Below are 21,226 nucleotides of genomic sequence, written 5' to 3' on the forward strand. Positions count from 1 at the left end.
AAGCCAGCAACACGGGCCTCCCAGGAAACCAACCATCCTGCACCCCGTTCTGAGACTTCTAGCCTCCAGAATCGCAAAACGTCTGTTGTTTAAATCACCCACTCTATGGTATTTTGTTATGGCGGCCCGAACTTAGATTCCCTAGAATGCAATAAAAACTATGTCATACTTAGGATCTGGTTATTTTGCAGTGGGACACCTCCTCACTCCAGATTAGCTCGTCTGCTATACTGCCAGGAGAAGCAGAAGGTCAGTACTTCTGTTCTTATTTACGTGCTACTTTAGTAAACAAGGGGCTGTTAACTAAGGGTCCTCATTTCAGGCTTCAGGCAAAATTAAACTATTTGATGAAAAAAAAGTTTGTATTTACCCTTTTTAAGGTATTTGCTAAGGATCCGCGTACATTTTATGTCCCAGTCCCTCCCCAAATTAAGAATGAGACCTAGGTTAAAAGTCTGAGACACTGTGGCAGTAGAGGTGGTATTTTACTTCTACCAGTAGTGAACGGTCTTAGAAGAGAAAGAACTGAAGTAATGAATTGTGTATATGGAGATAAAGAATGTGTGAATTAGTAAGAATTAGGTTCAAATGCAAAGCACAAATAAGTGGCTTAAACAAGGTAGAGATTTATTTGTGTCTCCCAAAGAAGTCCAGAGGTAGACTGTCCAGGATCGCGATGGTGGCTCCATGGTCATCACGGACTCCAGCCTCTTCCATCTTCCATCCTGCAGATAGTCTTGTGGTCTAAAATGGCTACTGGAGATTCTCAGCCATCATGTCCACATTTCAGACCAGAAAAAGCCAGGTGAGGGTCTGGAGAAGCACAAAGGATGAGCCTCCCAACAGAGCTAACCATTTAAGGAGCTTTCCTGGAAGCACCACCAAATGGCGTCTGCTTCTACCCCCTTAGCAACAGTTAACTGCAAAGGAGAACAGGAATGCAGTATTTCAGCCGTGCACACTGTCACCCCCAATAAAACATGGGCTCTGTAAATTAATGGGTTCTGTAGAAAGGATAATAATGGATATTGGGCAGTGTATTCATCATGTTTCTTATTTTCTGTATTTTATTATCCTTTGACATCCTGGAGTCTGGCAGACCTTGGGAGGAACTAACTCCTTCCCAACATTAGCTAATTCCTGGAAATAGTAAACACTTGCCCAAGAGCATGTCTTTCATATGCAAACCAACCGATCCTGATTCCATACCTGCCATCAGCCTCCTTTTATCAGGCTCCTGCAGTCCAGAACACTGTTTCTCTGCTCAAAGGTACCAGACAACTAGAGACCCCCCCCCTTCAGCCCGGAGCCTGGTGAAAATCATTCGTCCCACGAAAATCACAATAAAAGCTTTAGGCCCGCCCCTGGGGCTCCCCCGGTGGCTCTAGTGGTGCGGCATGTGCCCTCCTCTTGGCAACTAGAATAAACTCCTCTTTCAAGACAGTTTCTTTATGTCTGTCATCTTACCACACCGGATTAACACAAATCCCACCTACATGTAAAATGGGTAAGCCACTGGAAACCTCTCCCACGATACGGTTTTCCACAGCAGAAAGCTGGAATCCTGGCAACATTTGTTATCTCGCAAAATATGCTTAAAATGTGTTTGGCAGAAGAAAAGGAGTCCCTCATCTCCACTTCTCTTCTGAGCTCCACTCATTAATCATCAAATAGAAGCCAGGAAGTCTACAACTCAACTATGTTCAGAACTACTCCTGATCTTCCCTCTTCTCACACCTGTTCCCACGTTCATGTTTCTTAGTCCCAGAAACAAAACGTCACTATCCACACAGCTGCCCGAGCAGCTTCAGAATGATCTCTTCGTGGCCCTTCTCTTCCCACCAGCACCTACTGTCCCCAGGGTGTCCTGGACAGGAGTTCCATGCTCTCAGTATCCCTAACCTGGAGCGCAGCACGGGATCTGGCACATAACTGTTGCACAGTGAACGAACCAGCGTGAACCCCAAACTCTCCACATGTCCCCTGTAATGCACACCCTGCTAACCTTTCGAGGCTCTTGCAGGAGCTTCCTAACGGCCTGAAAGCTTTCCCCCTTCTAACCCTTCACAGGCCTTCACTTGTTTCTCAAGCACAGTTCTGATACGTCCATTTCAAAACATGCAGCTCCCCACTGCCAAAGTCCTCTGTAAGCTTTCAAGGCTCTTTATGATCCAGCCCCAACCCCTTTTTCATGTTTTATCTTTCACGGATCCATATGCGTTTATGTTTCTGGACCTTTGTTCATGCTGTTTCCTCTGCTGAAAACTAATCTAATAACTATTCTCATCTGTGTCCACAGGACTTTATTTCTACCATCACTAGACTACTCCTCACACCACAGCACGCTTTGTACACAGGCTCCTGCCTCTGTCCTCCCCATCCAGCCCCCATCATCCTAGATTGTGAGCCCCTTCAATGCAGTAATCCTGTTATATTTATCCCTAAATCCAGGCCTGTATGCTTGCAAGGTTTAAAGCAGGTGCCCAAGTGACTTTTAAGTTTAAAAAGATGCTCAGATTAACTGTAAATAGCCACGGAAGATTAAAAGCAAACCAAAAAACACTACAAAAGTGGACTATATTCTCAGTAATCCACAGACATTAACAACAAGAAAGGTCAAGTACAATAAACTAAAGTTTACAGGCTCCCAGAAGTGTCCCGTGAGACTGGGGAGATGGGCATGGTGACTGAAAGGGATATGCCTTGTTTAAAGTAACTACAAACAACAGTAATAATGGCCAGTAGGCACTGAGCACTGGGTTCAGTTAGCATGTGCCAAGTTATATGTATTATTCATTGTGTTCCTCCCAGCAGGCTTATGAAGTAAGACTACTATCATCCCTGTTTTATTCACAGGAAAACAAAACGACAAAAAATCTGAGGCAGGGAAAGTTAAGAAACTCAGCAGAGGTCACTCAAGTGGTAAGTGAAGCAAATCCAGGCTGTGCGACTAACATAACTATTAAGTTAAACCACCTTCTTTTCAAAGGACAGGTGCGGCAGGAAAACTGCAAAATGTTAAGGTGTAGACCTGTATGGACAAACACCACCCTGAGGTCCAAAGCAAACAGATGAAGAGTACAGACAAAAAAGAGAAATTTCATTATTGTGTCTGCATGACTTGGGACAACCTAAAAAGCTACACACCATCCTATCACAGGCAATGACAAGAAATCCCCAAAACAGCCACAAAAACATGGAACAGCACAAGGACATATACAGTAGTGAGGGGAGGGGGGGGGGGGTATAACGCCGTTGATGCCTGCCAACAGTCTCATTCTCTAAAAAGTGAGCCTGTCAAATTCTTGCACAATCTTGCTGACAGTTTCAACTCTCAGTAGGAAGGAAACAATTAGAAGGAACAATGAAAGAAGGAGACGCCATAAACCTACTTTAACCAGTAAAGAAACATGGCTTGATAACAAGGGATCAAGAGGAATCAGTAAAGATAACCTAGCAGAAAAATTAACTGTGATCTATTTTCCTATAGGATCATCAGACTGAAAATGAGAAAGAATAAAGAGGTGGTGGTATTTCTCCCTAATTCTACCCCAGCCAAAACCTATGATGTAGTGGGACTCCCAGGGTGACTTAGACACACCCTGCAGGGCTAAAAGTTAGCAGTGGGGGTTCTGGATAGTTGGGCCAGTGGAGGTGGGACGCAGTGGGAAGCAGACTGTAGGCAGAGAACAAAATGCAAACTTCACATACCTACACTCAAACTCCAGCTGTGCCTCTTATAAGCTGCATGACTTTGACATGTTACTTAACCACGCAGTTTCAGGTTTCCTCACCTGCAAAATCAGGATAATACCACCTCTTAGGGTAATAGTGAAATGAGACAATGATAAAAAGCACTGAGCTCAGGGCCTGGCACCTAGTACATACACAAAAAGGTCAGCCTTCAATATGGTCATTGTTTTCCCTAAGAGATTTCTCTGTAACTCACGAAGTTTTCTACAACGATTTGCTTGCTGTTACTCCCACCAAGCTTCACAGCACTTAATGCAAACCCTGACAGAAAAATAAGTAAAGTGAGCCTGCCTTCATTTTCATGTCAATGTTTCAGTGCAATCCAACCAAACATTTTGAAAGCCCTATAATGTCACTTTGCTAGGCTAAGCTGGACAGGGACAAACGGGTAGTCTGAGTAAAAGATAAGCCCACCTTCAAGAACTGCACAATCTCTTTGGGGAACAAAGGGAAACCACCAATAATTCCTCCTGAGCTGCAAAGGTTAGGCTGCAACCCAGTTGGCAATGACAAGAAATCCCCAAAACAGCCACAAAAACATGTCTTTGGTATTTTTGGATGTCTCTGGGTCAACTGCCCAGTCGTTTTTAAGAAATGAATGACTCTTTGAAAACTACTGACAGCAAACAGTGGATCTCATACGGGTTGGTCTTTAAAGTCAATTGTTGTAGGTTATATACACGTATTAAGAGGAAAAGAAAAGAAAAAGAAGGGAAAAAAAGGTAAGTGAAGTATCTGAGCATGCACTACAAAGATGCAGACAATGGAGGGAAATACATGAAAGATATCTTGTTCGCCTCTAGGACAGCAAGCAGTAAGTACTAAATGAAGGTCAATCAGCAGTGCCAGCCTGGCTTGGAAATAACAGAAAGATTTTTGTTTTCCAAAAGTGAAAACAGTTTATTTGGTTTTTATTGTCAAAAGTAATATAAGCTCAAGGCTAAAAAACCGTAAGAATAATAAGGAAACTCACACATAATCCCCCCATCCAGAGATCATCACAACCTTTTGATGTTTCTCCTCCCAGACTTTTACTAAACATATATTCATATCTATTACTTCTTTTTCAAAAATGGGAGAGTACCACACGTGCTGCTACCTTCTCTCCCACACCTCCGTGTATCCTACTCATCTTCCCACCCAACGTGGAATCCCAAAATCAAAGTCACATGGCAGTTTTCCACAGGAATATTCCCTGACACCGTGAAAAGATGACAAAGGGAATGCAAGACACAAAACGTGGGGCTACAAGACCCCTACCGACTGTTAAAGCTACCAGGTTCCACACATCTACTCCGAGAGCAGCTTGGGAGAGGTACAGAGTTCTCAGCACCCAGGGCTGCCCGAGGAAGGGAAGGGCAGAGTCCATGCTCTGGGAGCTGCCCAGTTGCGGACCTCACATCCACACCATCAGCCTCGTGCCGAGGCCTCTGCACCGAACGCCCGCCTCTGAAGGCCCTGCTGCCCAACCTCAGAGCCTTCCAGGCAACCTGCAGCGGGAGGGCGGCGACGCCTTCGGCTCACAGGGATCCGGCGGGGTGCACCTTTCTGCCCCTGCGCCCTGGACTCAGAGCTGCTCTGGGCTGGTCACTGAATTGATCTGTTCACCTATTACCTTCCCAAAGCACAGATTCATCACACTATTTAAACAGGTATACTAATCTGCAGAACTTCTCACAACTTTTAAGGAGTATAAAAGCAGCTTTTGCTAACGAAGAGTTGCCCAAAGATCAATTTTATCTACATTTTCCTTAAGGAATGTGGCATAAAGAAGTGAGGGCTACATCACCAGACAGTTTTAACGTATAAACTCACAAAGCAGAGTTCATGTACTGATTAATGGTCCCAGCTGCAGGAAAAAAGACGGCTGATATGAGGAAACGGCAATTCCTTTTCTACTGTTCCTGGACAAGAAGAGAGAGAAGCTGAAGAATTCCATCTTTACCCTGACCCAACTGTACCTTAAGTGCAAAAAGGGGCTCAGGTGTGGGTCCATCAGGCAGCATGTGAACCGGGAACCCGTGACAGTCTAGCATGACCTAAACCACAGTCAGCACCCTGCTCTCGGGCACAGGGGACAAGATATGCAGTCCAGGGCACCAAAAAACAGGCTGGGCTGGAGGCAAAGCTGGAGCCTGAGTGGCCGAGACAGAATGAGGGACTGCTACAACTTGAACTGGACAACCAGCTCGACAGTGGCCAATTCTAAACAGGCACAGCCAGCTAGCAGACCTGTGGAGGTCTGATGCAAACCTAGAAAGTACAAGAGGCAATGAAAAACAGACTTTACTTTATGTAATACTTATTAGGAAATTACTAGTACTCTGTAATTTCCAGAATCTCATAATGAAAGTAATCGTGTGTACACAGTGATCTTTGTATGTGCATCAAGAGACCAGGTGGAAAAATAAAAGGAAAATGCCACAGCTCAGGCTCTAACCTACAGAGGCAATGTCAAAGGTAGTTTAGGGGACTCCCCCAAGTTCTGGGTGAGACTAAAAGGATAGAGAATGGGGCTTAGAAAGACAGAAACTAGTGGAACCAGAGCCCCTGTGGCATCACCTGGAAATGAACTAGTTCATCCCTACTTATATTTTGGGTCTCTACTATTGATGAACTCTATTTCATAAGTGTTACTAGTGAAATCTGTCCAAAAATAAAAGATGTGAAGAAAGTAGGTTAGTCTTAAAGCTAGGTTTATGTTAGATATCAACCCCTGTTCAGCAACCCCCTTCAGTTTGGGCTGAAGCTTAATATCCCATTGGGATCATTCATCTGTCAACATTTATCGAGTACCTATTCTGTGTCAAGCACTGGTTAAGGTGCAGGAAACAAAAAACATACAGTCCTCGCCATTTAGTAAGAAACAGTCCTCGCCAAACAGTAAGAAAATCATTATTCACAACCATGGGATAAAGGCCTGACATAGAATACTTAGTGGCTAGGGGCGCCTGGGTGGCTCAGTCGGTTAAGCGTCCGACTTCAGCTCAGGTCACGATCTCGCGGTCCGTGAGTTCGAGCCCCGCGTCAGGCTCTGGGCTGATGGCTCAGAGCCTGGAGCCTGCTTCCGATTCTGTGTCTCCCTCTCTCTCTGCCCCTCCCCCGTTCATGCTCTGTCTCTCTTTGTCTCAAAAATAAATAAATGTTAAAAAAAAAAAAAAAAAAAAAATTAAAAAAAAAAAAAAAAGAATACTTAGTGGCTGGATCAGTACTATAATACAAGCGTGTATAAAAAGCAAGAGGCCATCCCAAAGGACACCTATCCTTTTGCCATAACATAGATGAACCCGAGTTCATCTGTTTTATACTCTTGTACACAGAAACCATCCCTAAAAGAATAAACAATTAGCTACCAAGGTTTATGAGACAAGGGGGAGTAACAGTCAAAAGTATTATTACTCATTTTATATAAAAGAATATTTTAATTCTTGTCCTTAGGAACTATAAAGACTATACGTGATTTGGAAATGAGACCGTACCAAACAATGGCCAAAGAAGAATCGTCCACTCTATGCCTTTTCTTTGGTCTGGTCACTCAGAAATATAATATTATCTGTAAAGAAGCCAAAACATAAGTATTATTTTCAGAACTCTTTCTCCATCTCAATTAATCACTCCTCTATAATACACACAAACTTAAATGCTGTTAACTAAAGGACTTGAGAAAAATTCCCAAAATGTGAAGTAACTCCTGCTGTGTTCATTAGTGGCATAAACAACAGGCAAAAATGGAGCTAAAAGCTGGGCTTCAGCTATTTTTCAACAACTCAGACCTTGTCGGAAGACGTGTGATAGTTCCTGTCTTCCCTGAACACAGTTATAACCGCCTGGCAGTAACTTGCTACAAAAGAACTAGTCACCGATTTCAAAGTTTGCAATGCTCTGATCGATGCCATGATACCAGGCAGCACATCCACACACACAAGAGGGCCAAGGCACAATGTTACACATGCTGGAGGTAGAGAGAGGACAAGGTCCAACATATGGCCTGTTAGCAAACACAGATTTATTGATTTTTTTAAGTAGGCTGCAACACTCACACAGAAGACATTCTAGTTTTAAATTTTAAAACACCCTGATTTTTATATACTCATTCTTGGGAAAACTTTTACTACTCCATATCACAGAGAGAGCATTCTCATACAAGAACATCAGACATTGCACTTAAAACGTTGTCCCAGACAGAGTTAGTTCAGGACAGGCAAAGGAAAAGTAGTAGTACTTCCTGTATAACTTGAAAAGATCTAGATACCCGTAACTTTAAAATTACTTAAAAAGTGGCTATTACATGACAGTATTTATGACTAGTCTTCTAAAAATAGAATATTTTGGTAAAGAACGGTTATTTCAGAAGAGATTAGAACAGACACCACAGCATAAAATGGCAAGAGTGCCATCCACTGGTGATTAAGTTCTAGACATGGATCCCTAGGAGGAAAAAACATGAACCTACAAAACCAAGCAACCGAATTTAAACTCTATTTCTTTCAATTCAAATGTTACTAAACATCTATTCATTTTTACTACTAGCCATAAATTCACTTTAAAAGCTCAATCAACTCACCCATGCGGTGAATACTAGTTACAAGAAGAAAACAAAATGGCAGATAATCTGAACTGTTTCTACTGAGTAGCTGGTTTGGTTCAGAATAATTCACACAGTCCAAAGTTTACCCACACTTTTGGTTTACAACAGAGCATGAAAGTATTAAATAAACACATAATTGATAAAATAAACACAAAATTGATAAAGACTTAGAAATTCAATTATTTTACTAGAAAGTGGTTTGGGGGATCCTGGGTGGCTCAGCTGGTTAATTAAGCATCTGAGTCTTGATCCCATCTCAAGGTCTTGAACTCAGGATTGTGAGTTCAAACCTGTGAGTACAAGCCTCCATGCCCAGTGTGGAGAAGGAAGGAAGAAAGGAAGGAAGGAAAGAAAAGAAAGAAAAAGAAAGAAAAAGAAAGAAAAAGAAAAGAAAAGAAAAGAAAAGAAAAGAAAAGAAAAGAAAAAGAATGAGAAAGAAAGAAAAAAGGAAGGAAGGAAGGAAACAAGGAAGGAAGGAAAGTTTGGTTTTCCACGTTTCCACATAAAAGTCTATTATTTTGTTATTTTTTAGAGAGAGAGAATGCACATGCGTGTGCAAGCAGGGGAGGTGCAGAGGGAGAAGGGAGAGAATCTTAAGCAGACTCGAAGCTTAGCGGGAAGCCCAACACGGGTTTCAATCTCGCAACCCTAAGATCATGACCTGAGCCAAAATCAAGAGTCGGACACTTAACTAAGCCCCCCAGGCACCCCCAGAAAAAAATTTTGAACAGGTAGGTATCTCTGGAGACATGGCTCAAGGAAGACTAGGGCATCCAGAAATGAAATACTGTCAAGACACTCAAGAAATTATGGAAGCAAAATGGTCACAAAGGACCTCATCTAAGGTCTGATGAGGTTACAAAGATAATTATATTGGTTTTCAAGGTCAATACACATTCAAAGAAACCAGTAAGAGAATATATTTTTTGACTATTATTTACAACAAATTAGAACTTATCAATATGGTTAAGACATGAACTCTGGAGCAAAGTAAAAGAGAACGATAAAAGGAAAATCTGTCAATTAAAAGAGACTTAAGTTCTCAAGAGTTCTCGCCTCCAGAATTATGAGAAAATAAATTTGCTGCTTAAAAAAAATAAGAAAGAGACTCAAGATATAAGCCATGTAATATAGTGTATGGACTCGTATTTATTAAGCAATCAAAAAAATTTAAACATTGTGATGTCTGGTAAAAATATTTAAATTATTTCTTAATATTAGGTGTGATAACAGCATAGTAGCTATGCCTTAAATAGGAATCCATATCTTTCAGATATACCTATTGAAAACACTTATGGATGAAATAATATAATGTCTGAGATTCACTTCAAAATAATCCAAGTGTAGGGGCGCCTGGGTGGCTCAGTCGGTTAAGCGTCTGACTTCGGCTCAGGTCATGATCTCGTGGTCCATGGGTTCGAGCCCCGCATCGGGCTCTGTGCTGACAGCTCAGAGCCTGGAGCCTGTTTCGGATTCTGTGTCTCCCTCTTTCTCTGACCCTCCCCGGTTAATGCTCTCTGTCTCAAAAATAAATAAATGTTAAAAAAAAAATTAATAAAAAAAATAATAATAATAATCCAAGTGGAGGAAAAGTGGGTTGGGGCTATAGAAGAAATCACACTTGTCATCAGTTGGTAACTGTTGAAGCCAAATGATACATTTCCTTTTTTTTACTTTTCTATATTTGTGTATGTTTGACGTTTTCCATAATTTAAAAAAATCAATTTTTAAATGATGTCTAACATTGGCGTATCTCAAAAGTTCATAAACTGAGACATTACTTTCTTTCATTCCCATCTACTTATTAAAAAAAAAAAAATTAGGTTTCTCAGTATTTATGTCCATAAAAACAAACAAAAGAACAAAATTAACGTTTAACAACTGTCTTATTAATTTTTCCAAGAGGTTAAAAAAAAAAGGAACCATCTCCCTCATTAAAAAATGTATTTCTGGGGCGCCTGGGTGGCTCAGTCGGTTGAGCGCCGACTTCGGCTCAGGTCACGATCTCACAGTCCGTGAGTTCAAGCCCCGCATCGGGCCCCTGTGCTGACAGCTCGGAGCCCAGAGCCTGTTTCAGATTCTGTGTCTCCCTCTCTGACCCTCCCCCATTCATGCTCTGTCTCTCTCTGTCTCAAAAATAAATAAACTAAAAAAAAAAAAATTTTTTTTTAAATGTATTTCTAATAAAATTTCAGTTTTCATATTTATATATTAAAATTGTTTCAGTCACATATGTTCTAAAAACAACTATAATGATAACCCAATCAAAAAATATATAACATTTAGAGCCTTAATATCACATAATTTTTTAGTATTTTAAAATTTCTATTTAGGTATGTATTTTTGTTACAAACATAATATAATGAATAATGAAAAGTTCTGAATTGTACAATATATGTTAAAATACCTTTCTTAGGAGAAAATGGAAAAACAAGTTCGGAGAACAAGAAATAACAAAATTTCCAAATGCTTAAGAGCTTGTTCAATTTTTAAAAAAAAATGATGAGTATCAAACTGCTATGGTATTTAGAGCCACTGATACATTTCAGGGTAACAACTTCTTATTGAAAAAAAATTTTTACATCAACTTACGTATGTCCAAAAGGACTATATCTTTTCAAACTTCTTGTAGAATTTTCAAAACAGTTTGAAAACTCTGCTCTAGGAGATATCTTTTTTTTTTCTTTTTAATGTTTTGATTTATTTTTGAGAGAGACAGAGCACAAGAGCATGAGCAGGGGACGGGCATGGAGAGATGAGGACAGAGGATCGGAAGTGGGTTCCGCTGACAGCAGAAGAGCCCAATGCAGGGCTAGAACTCATGAACCATGAGATCACAACCCAAGCCAAAGTTGGACACCCAACCAACTGAGCCACTCAGGCGCCCCTAGGAGGTATCTTCTTAATCTTTAAGCTTAGTGTGTCCATGTTTCCTACATTGTTTGCATTTTCTTAGGAACTTAAAAATCATCATGTTCTGGGGTGCCGGGGTGGCTCAGTCAGTTAAGCATCCGACTTCAGCTCAGGTCATGATCTCACGGTTCACGAGTTGAAGCCCCGCATTGGGCTCTGTGCTGACAGCTCAGAGCCTAGAGCCTGCTTTGGATTCTGTGTCTCCCTTCCTCTCTCTGTCCCTCCCCCATTCACGTTCTGTCTCTCCATCTCTCTTTCAAAAATAAACATTAAAAAAAAAAATTTTTTTAAATCATCATGTTCAGCACCGAGCAGGTTCTCAATAAATCTGCACAAATGTCTAATGCCCCTCACAGCGGTGTAACTCTACCTTGGCACAGGCTTCTGCCTGTTTAGGCCATGTCCTCAGACAGTAAAGTTTTTTTTACTTCAAACAGTAAGGACCAACAGACCCTCTACTCAAAAGTTACTTGTGAAATGAAAGTGAGCACAGAGAGAATTTTCTGAAGGAACTGTAGAAACCATAGCAAATCCCTGAGCCACACTAGCAATTCTCACGGTGAGTTGCCTGACCATCTCAGCATCTGTACCCAAAGTCCCTGTTAAAGTTACTTATAAGAAGCCAAGCATTTTAAAAGGGAAGAGGGAGGAGGGAACAGCTGTTACCACAAGCTTCTTACCAGCTATGATTGTTGTTGCCTGTCGCCTCACATTGTTTTTATCTGTGTATTCACCATAGTCGACTTTCCCTTCCACATAGATACGGGACCTGATAAAAATAAAATTCACTTTTCAGTCCGGATATTCTAATCTGTTTGAAAAGAGAGTCAGGTGAGAGCAGGAACAAGTACATACTGAGGATGAATACAGAACCAAGTATAACCTCATTTTTGCCACCGCATCTCAACATTCAAAATTAGGAATATTAAGAGTACTAAAACAAAGTCCACACAGACCTGACACATTTAGGTAAGAAGGACAACGTTCTCAGCCTTGAGCTGACTGTGGTTCTTCAAGTTGTAAAAACTAAAGTGACTTTAAGACCATGAAATGGGGGAGGGGGGGCGCACCAAATGGCTCAGTTGGTTGAGCATCTTGACTCTTGATTTTGGCTCAGGTCATGATCCCAGGATTGTGGGATCAAGCCCCACGTTGGGCTCCTCGTTGAGCATGCAGCCTACTTGAGATTCTCTCTCCCTCTGCCCCTCCCCTGCTTGAGCGTGCATGTGCACACATGCTCTCTCTCTCCCCCTCTTAAAAAAAATTTTTTTTAAAAGACCATGAAATGGAAGAGCAACATAGTGGCATCCTTTAAATCTCTGGGACTGACTTCCAATCTGCCATTTTTCTTCACCTTTTTTATTTTTGACCCCCTAACAGATTTGTTGATTTTCACTTATTTTTCAATTCCTTTCCATAGTCATGTTCATGAATTTATTTTCCAGGGACTTAGATCATTAAAATTCAAAACAGAGGTTCTGGCGTAGTATTTTACTTAGACTTAATCACTAAGACCATTTCTGCATTGTTTAGAAGGCTGAACTAGAAGACAACTATAACTCTGATTTTAAAGGATAGAAAATGCATGCTAGCATTTATTTTCAGAGTCTACCCTTACCAAAAAAGCGTAATATAGGAGACAAAACTGGTAAAATGATCGGGTGTCGAATATACACATAAACCGCAAACAGATATTTTCCTTGAAATTTCCTGTATTTATACGTATATGTAGATGCACAAATTTATTCGTACATATATAAAGGACTAAGAAAGTAAATAGAAAAAAAGGAACACAGTTTATTGAAAAGAAACAGAAATTTTAGTTATTCCTGAAATTGTTTTCCGTGAAATCTATTTTACTTCTAAAAAATTAGCACATTTCTAAATAAATTAACTATGAATACAACTGCTGTTCAACATACGCTTTTGTCTTTCCACGGGTTTGGAGATGACACTTTTTATCTATACACTAAGCATTCCAAAAGGGAGCCGAACTAAAATTACCAAATATAAAACAACAGCTGTGAACACTGCCATAATACCTCACCTGTGCCAGGCTACACACATTCCAGATCCTGTACTAAGGACTCCATGCAGATGCCAAGAGGCAAGACACCCGCCGTGGGGATCCCTGGCTGCGGTGGCATAGGAACTCCTAACAGCATGGGTTGCACCTGCTCATACGGTGCTCAGTACACTTTGCCTTCTCTCTTGCCTCATCTGCTTCTGTTTATGTATACCTATTATTTGGCCTAAATTATAAATTCTTAGCAAGTGAAACCATGTTCTATATATCTGTGAATTAGACACACGGCGACACACCGTGCATATAACACTAAGCTCTGAGTAAGTATCAAGTTAACACAGAGTTATTAGAATAAAGGAGGTAGGCATTCCCTGAGAACACCGGTTACCAGTTTTTTTAAACCATTCAATCTGTCAGATCCTTCTTTTTCAACTTACCCCTTTTTCACATACTGATATGCCACATCTCTGAGGCCTGGTCGGAATACTGATATTCTGTGCCATGTCGTCTTTTGACTGACATCACCTAAATCTCAAGAATAGAAAATGTGGTTATAAACGCCAGCAGACCAAACCAATGCCAAAAGACAACATGCCCAGCAAAACCAACGTCACAATTTCGAAGAGAAAAGCACAGAATCAGAGAAGATTCTTTCTAAAAGCACCTCATATCTAATTAGCTAAGAATAATGTCTATTTATTGCTGACACAATTAAAACCCCAGTCTGTATACTCACCCATTTGGTATACTTCACTCTCCCCTGACCGCCACATCTCATTCGTTGCTAGAGAAAATATTGTGACCGGGTTCTTCCCTTCCACCTGTCTCATGACGGGGTCCTGACCCACTCGCCCAAGGAGCTGCACACGGTTCAGAGCTGAAACAACGTGCAAATAAAAGGAGCTTGAGAGAAAGTACAGAAGAGGAACAGCTACAAATATTACTTCAATTTCAATCTCAGCATTGAGCAAAACCCAAGTTCTACACGTTCAGAAGGTAAGTTGAAGGGACAAGTAAAGGCCGTATCGGAGAGAAAAGAGGATTGGCAAGAAAGGAGAAAATATTCTTTGAGAAAGTAGCCCACAAACAAACACTAAGTTCTTTACTTTACCTTAAATTCTTTGAAATACCTTTTTAAAAAAAAAAAACCGTATGGTTAAAAAAACAAATCTGAGATCTGAAAATCTTTATAAATACACAGGACTACTCCATGAAAGAACAGCTTTCACAAAGCTTCACTCTCTCAGCCAAATAGCACATGACCTTGGAAGAATTAGATAACCAGATAGGACTCAAGGAGATTCTAGAAGGCCCCTGCAGCCTGATGGGGCAAGGCCACGAGTGGAGAGCCCAAAAGGAGCCAAAGGCATGACGATTACCTGCGTGTAACGCAACCAGTGCACCTCTTCTACCACACATTTAAGAACAAACAACATACTTTAAACTTGGAAATTAGCCGCTACTTACATCTTTCAAGAACCAAGCTGCTGGCTATTTCAGACTCATGTCTCACGAACTGATGAAACACCTAAAGGGGAATAAATCAGTGAAATGGTTTTAATTTGGGGGGAAAGGTACACCCAAACAGAAGACCTGCTCACACTCAGTCACCATTTGGTTGACAGGTCCTACAGCATTCACGCCCAGAACACAAGCAGTGCCCTTCATGTGTCCCCCCACCACAGTTCCAGGAGGACCATGCAAATGCTTGAGGGCCATCTACTACAGAAGCCCAAAGGTACACAGAGCCAGACGGCATGCCCAGGAAAGCTAATTTAGAATCCTCTCCTGGTTCTTTCGCGGTAACCCTCCTGATTATGGTGCTTCCATAGTTGTGCAAAAAAAGGTCAAATCATATATATGCTGGAAAAATTCATGCTTTTGATAGACCAAAGAGAAAAGTCTAAGACAAATCTGATTCTCTGATAAGGTACAAAAATAGGACTATTCAAGTCAGTCTGTCAGAGGAAGGCAGTAACTGACACAAACTGGTGGCGGCATTCAATGATCTTGCAGCTATCACTACTGAAGACCAGCTAAGTGCTTTACCTCTTACAAATTAATCCTCAGAATAAATGTATACACTGTGTAAAATTATCCCTACTTTGGAGATGAAAAAAATGAAACTTAGGGAGATTAAGTAACGTGCCCAAAATCCTACAGGAAGTAACTGGCAAGTCATGCCTGGAACCCAGGGCCATCCAACACCAAGGCTGCCACTGTTCCCGCCGCCCTCTGCTGCCTCCTTAAGGACATTCTGTTCAAGGGCTACTGCCATGGTAGGAGCACAGGTCACCAGGCACATTGCTGATTTCAACGTTCAGAGAGCTAACCATTACATCAGAGAAACAGGTATCATATGGTAGCACTGTTAATATAAAAAGCAAACATCCACCAACCAAATGGACAGCCATTCCTGGAATACTGTTGACTATGGAATCCTACCACTGTGTTTTGGGGCGGCAGGTGGTTAAGAAATAAAGATGGAGTTATAACACAGCAAAGACTCAAGCAAACTAGAACTTGTGTCATACTTCTAGAAATGTACCAATTTAAGTACTGAGGTAAGCCAGAGCTCCTCAGTCTTATAGGATAATATGTCTCATTTTGGGCATACAAAAATTAAGACCTACTAGAAAAACAGAAATAGGTAAAGAATTAACTGGGATGATTTTTAAAATTAAATTCTTAACTTTTACATCTAGCTTTAAAGATTTCTTAAAGCATTAAGACAGTTGTTAACTTTTCTGTTTCACATTTACACACACACACACACACACACACACACGCAAAACGTTAAAAGTCTGTATAGGTTAAAGTGAGGATCCAAGAATACAGAGTTAATTCTATAGTAGAGGGAGGGAGATGAGAACAGGTTTCACAGAGCAACAGCTTCTTCATTAGTCTTAACAGGATGGGGAGTAAGAGGTGTTATAAAGGATCTACAGGGGCGCCTGGGTGGCTCAGTTGGTTAAGCGGCCGACTTCAGCTCAGGTCATGATCTCGCGGTCGGTGAGTTCGAGCCCCGAGTCGGGCTCTGTGCTGACAGCTCGGAGCCTGGAGCCCGTTTTGGATTCTGTGTCTCCCTCTCTCTGACCCTCCCCTGTTCATGCTCTGTCTCTCCCTGTCTCAAAAATAAATAAAACGTTAAAAAAATTTTAAATAAAATAAAATAAAATATCATGACTCCCATTATATACTGGTGGGAAATTTTTGTTTTGTTTTAGTAAACATTATTGACACAAGTAAAATCTACCCCCAATCCTATCAAAGGAGTACACATAAAGTAGGTGGGCTCAAAGGTCTTTTGCCTCTGCAGTCAAAAGCCTGTAGAAATCTGATCACTATGGTAGATAATAAGGCATCTCAACACTAAGAAGGAAAAGTGATTACCTGTAATACAGGTCTCCGAAACATGGCTTCTATTTGCTTTTCCTACAACCTAGTCTTTGGTCTTCCTCTGAAAAACAGAGAGAGAGAGAGAGAGAGAGAGAGAGAGAGAGAGAGAGAGAGAAATAAACGCATCTTATAGCAAGAGCACAAGTTCACTAATCCTAAATGCCTAACTGCGTTCGTAATTTTCATGCGGTGGGTCTTGCGACCATAAACATCAACATCCCTGCACATTTTAGGACTCCCCCAACCCCCCAAAACGCTTTACCGTCTTTTTTTTTTTTATTCCCCTTGGCTTCCTCTTCCTCCAAACCATACAGAAAATACTTTCTGATTTATTCCCATTTGCATTCCACCGACTTTTCAAATTTCTTTAAATTGCAAGCCCCTTAGGGCAGGGATTTTTGTCTGACTTATTCACTGCCACAACCAACATTCCTAAGTTAGTTCCTAACACATGGTAAGGGCTCAGTATTAGAATGTCACCAAGGGACTTAAATCCGAAACTTGTTGCTCCAAAAATTACTGCCTCCAAACCCGTTAGCAAAGACCAAGGAGAGCCCTGGACTCCCCAGCCTCACCGCCGGGGATGGGAGGGCGCCCTTTCTCAATAGTGGCGCTCCCAACCAACAACGTAAAGGGACAGGGAGGTGACATAAAACCCTGAAGTCCTCCGCATGGGTGCGAAGAGAAAAGCCAAGACACCGACACAGCACCACCACCCGAACCACAAAGAGCTGCACGCATACCTAGCAAAGAACTCGTGGCTCCCTCCACCCTCACCGGACGCTCTAGCCCGAACTAACCTGGAGCTAGGGACCACTTCCGGATACAGAGGCGACGCAAGCAACGCGATAGGGTTAAGAAAACGGAAAGTGTGTGGTGTGCGTCTGTAGAAATGCTCCGGCTAGCGCCGCGGAAAGCAAGCCTCCTTAATGCGGTAGTTCCGGGAGCTTTTTTTTTGCCGGAGGGAGCAGAGAAGCAACGCCGCCGGGTGGTGAGTGGAGCTGATTTGAAGTTTCTAAGGAAATGAAATTATTTGACAAGCTTCCCAGCTTGGACCAGGAGGGGGCGAGTTAGACGAAACAAAGGATGGCTGGTTCCTGGGAAAGACTGGAAAGGTCCAGGCCTGCTAAAGCAGTAAGGAAACCAGAAAAGTAGAGCAGGAGCTGAGAGCGAAAAATTAAGGGGGTGACAAAAAATTGGCAATCAAAATAATATTTCAAGAAGACAAAATTAATGCAAAAAATCAGTGGTGAACAAAAAAGCCAAAATTTTAATTAAGCGCAAGATCTGAGCCACGTTGGATCTGAGGCACGAGAAAAAATGCGTGCACCGATACACGTTTTTACATATTAAAAAAAAAAAAAAATCCCAGAGCATTAAAGTACTTGAAGAAATATGGAAAATTTGAAGAGTAGATATATTAAAACTCACAACACTATTTTAACTTTAAATATTTTATTTATACCAAAAACAGAAGTTACAGTAGCTTTACTGACCTTAATAGAAGTAAATTGATCAATAGTATTTACAAAATCTACTTCTTTGCTTATCTGACTTCCAATTGCAGGAATTGCCATGTCTGATGATTTTTCTTGACCAAGTTGCAAACTTAGTTTTAGTTAACTTCAGCTTACTGATCTTGTGGGGTTTTTTTTTTTAATTCTGATATTTTGTTCATTGTGGATTTTTTTCAGTAATTTTAATATTTTTTAAATATTGCATTAAAGTGTCCTTGATCTTGATTGCTGTGTTTCTTAGCACCCTTAAATTTTGCCTCCTTCACTCTAATCTTGGCCCTGCTTAGGAAGAAGTTATGGGGGCCCCACAGATTGCAGGATACAGGCCTCTCTCCTCTGCTGGTCCTGGTACTGTCCAACTTCTAGAAAATGAAGGTACCCTCCAGATCATTCTTTTTTTTGTTTGTTTGTTTATTTATTTTTGATAGAGACAGAGACAGAATGCGACTGGGTTAGGGACAGAGAGAGAGGGAGACACAGAAGCAGAAGCAGGCTCCAGGCTCTGAGCTGTCAGCACAGAGCCCGATGCGGGGCTCCAACTCACAAACCGTGAGATCATGACCTGAGCCGAAGTCGGACACTCAACCGACTGAGCCACCCAGGCGCCCCCCCTCCAGATCATTCTAACAAGCAAATCGCCTTCTTGGGATCCTACTTAAATCCTCCATTGGCCCATGTTTGTCCTTAAAAGAGAAAATATGCCCTTAAAGGAGAAAATAATAGTTGGCATATTCTAGATGTTTATCTCCCATGTTACCTTTTTACCATTTTATTTCAATGTTTAGCTCCTGAAACAGCGTGTTATACTGCCTTCAGGCCTTGCACAGACATTGATCATCCTACACCCCACCAGCTATGTTACTACTGCCAGTGCCTTCCAATGATTTCCTATTTAAAAATCTCAACTTCTACTTGAACGGTTGAGTCAAATGAAAAACGAAATTCATCCTTTCCTCCAAAGCCAATTTTTCGCTTCTAAGCTATTTGTTTATTTTAATGGTCCCAACATTCTCCCAGACTTGAACTTTGGAATCATCTTTAAAAAACGTCTCCCTGATCACCTACATGCATTTGTCTATATCCACTCACTTAGCCCTATAAGTTATTTCATTATTCCACTGACATCTCCCTCTTTCTATTTGCACATACTTTTGAGTGAGGAGTATGAAAAAGGTTGTTTCAAATTAAAAAGCAGAAAGGGTGCCTGGGTGGCTCAGTCAGTTAAGCATCCAATTCTTGATTTGGGCTCCCGTCATGGTCTCATATTTCATGAGTTCGAGCCCTACATTGAGCTCTGTGCTGGCAGTGTGGAGCCTGCTTGGGATTCTCTCTCCCTTTCTCTCTCTGCCCCTCCCCTGTGGGCACTCGCATGTTCTCTTTCTCTCAAAATAAATAATTTTAAGAAAGGGTCACACCAATTAAAAACAGACAGCCTTGGGCAAACTCATAACTTTATAAATAACATCTTAATCTACATAAATAGCATGTTAAGCTAATCTCAGTTCTCACACAGGATTTACCAATACACGTGCTCCTTAGACTGTTGGAACAGTCGCAAGTGCTGCTACTTTCCTTTTTCTTGATAAGCAAAAACATTGAAATGTATAAAATATACAATTTCATGGACGAATGGAGATAAAGCATTTTCCTGTTTTCTACTCGATCTTCCTTCCCCACAACAAATCCTCCAGCATTGCTTTGCTCTCACTGTCCTCAGGGTCTGAAATGCCCTTCTCCATACTTTCAAAATTTTCTACTCAAATAAAGTCCTTACTTTGTTCTCACATTTCACTTTCTTTACACACAGCTTATCTTGTGTTATAATCTAGATGACCACGAAGGTGCCTCCTCTTCCCCAGTGACTGTGAGTTATTAGAGGACAGGGACCTTGTGAATATCTTGTCAAAAATCATGCTTTAAATCAAGGAGAGGCTTTAAAAGGGTTCTGGTCACAGGCCAGAACAAAGAAATAGGAAGAAAAAGTAGAAAGAATGCAGAAGGATGTTCAAATAAGCCTGAAATTAGAAAACTAAAAACAAACAACAAAAAAATCAGGGACCTGGAAGAATGGCTGAATGCATTTTCATAATAGAGATACCCCTTCAAGAATCTCCAGTTTGCATAATTGGAGACTTTGTCATTCATCCATGGACCCAGAAAGGGCCTTCTCAGTGCTGAAAAGTATTGACAGATAACATTGCAGCTTTAATCAGCTCCCATTACCCCCGGCAGTAGTGGAATAATCAAGGGCTCTCATCCTTTGCAGAGCTAGCTGAGAAAGAGAAGTATCTCATAGATGCCCACGGCCACAAAGTTATCTTTGGCCATGCCTTTTTTTCCCCTCTAAATTAGAAAAAGTCTCAGCTATGAGCAGCTATGAGTAGTAGAGATTAAGGCTGGTAATGCTTTATCACAGATAGGAAGCTTTGGACAATATTATTGCTGTAGAAAAACATTTTTTGGAATTTTTAATCAGGTTTTCACTTTGCTTCTAAATCAGTTTTTCTCTAGCCTCATGATAATGGTTGGAAAATTACAGCACTTCCTATCTAAATGGATTACTAGCATCTATTTTAAAGTGGCTCAAAAGCAATTTTAGCAATACTTCAGTTATTAGTTATTATGGCTATGTTTTGTTGTTAGATCATTTTTAAAAAATCAACCTGACAATTTTTATGTAAATCAGGATCGAAATTATGGTTCATATAGAGATAAAAAAGTTAACCATTCAGGCTGAAATGCTGACCTTTATCTTCCAATGTTCATCTTTGTAGAGCTTTAGATGAATGGCTTCTATAAACTGATACGTATGTTAGAGCTTAGTGAAGTATAATAGTATTCCTTTAACTATAAGTCTCAAGATTATCTGTTGGCAGCTTAATGTCAGTGTGTGTTTAAGAATATCTATAGTTCTCAACAATAGCCAAATTATGGAAAGAGCCTAAATGTCCATCAACTGATGAATGGATAAAGAAATTGTGGTTTATGTGCACAATGGAGTACTACGTGGCAATGAGAAAGAATGAAATA

The 21,226-nt window shown here is 41.0% G+C and overlaps 1 protein-coding gene across 11 annotated transcripts; it reads right to left on the reverse strand.

Annotated features, from left to right (window-relative positions):
* Positions 1 to 606: 606 nt before the first annotated feature.
* Positions 607 to 17,487, reverse strand: SSBP1 (single stranded DNA binding protein 1). 11 transcript variants are annotated; one of them, XR_009260185.1, is made up of 10 exons: positions 17,423 to 17,487; positions 16,674 to 16,740; positions 14,748 to 14,808; positions 14,017 to 14,157; positions 13,718 to 13,811; positions 11,935 to 12,023; positions 7,233 to 7,306; positions 5,569 to 5,657; positions 3,712 to 3,794; positions 607 to 920 (listed from the first exon to the last, which is right to left on the reverse strand). XR_009260185.1 is itself a non-coding variant. In XM_058724054.1 (8 exons), exons 2-7 carry the CDS (start codon positions 16,695 to 16,697, stop codon positions 7,263 to 7,265), a joined length of 447 nt encoding a protein of 148 aa, XP_058580037.1. In that variant the 5' UTR covers positions 16,698 to 16,740; positions 17,423 to 17,487; the 3' UTR covers positions 607 to 920; positions 7,233 to 7,262. The 11 variants fall into 11 exon arrangements, 8 of the variants coding, with proteins under 8 accessions (XP_058580037.1, XP_058580034.1, XP_058580033.1 ...); XR_009260186.1 differs by lacking the exon at positions 5,569 to 5,657; XR_009260184.1 differs by having other exon boundaries at positions 3,712 to 5,657.
* Between the last annotated feature and the right edge of the window lie 3,739 nt (positions 17,488 to 21,226).

Source organism: Neofelis nebulosa, chromosome 4 (genome assembly GCF_028018385.1).
Source record: "Neofelis nebulosa isolate mNeoNeb1 chromosome 4, mNeoNeb1.pri, whole genome shotgun sequence".
NCBI lineage: Eukaryota > Metazoa > Chordata > Mammalia > Carnivora > Felidae > Neofelis > Neofelis nebulosa.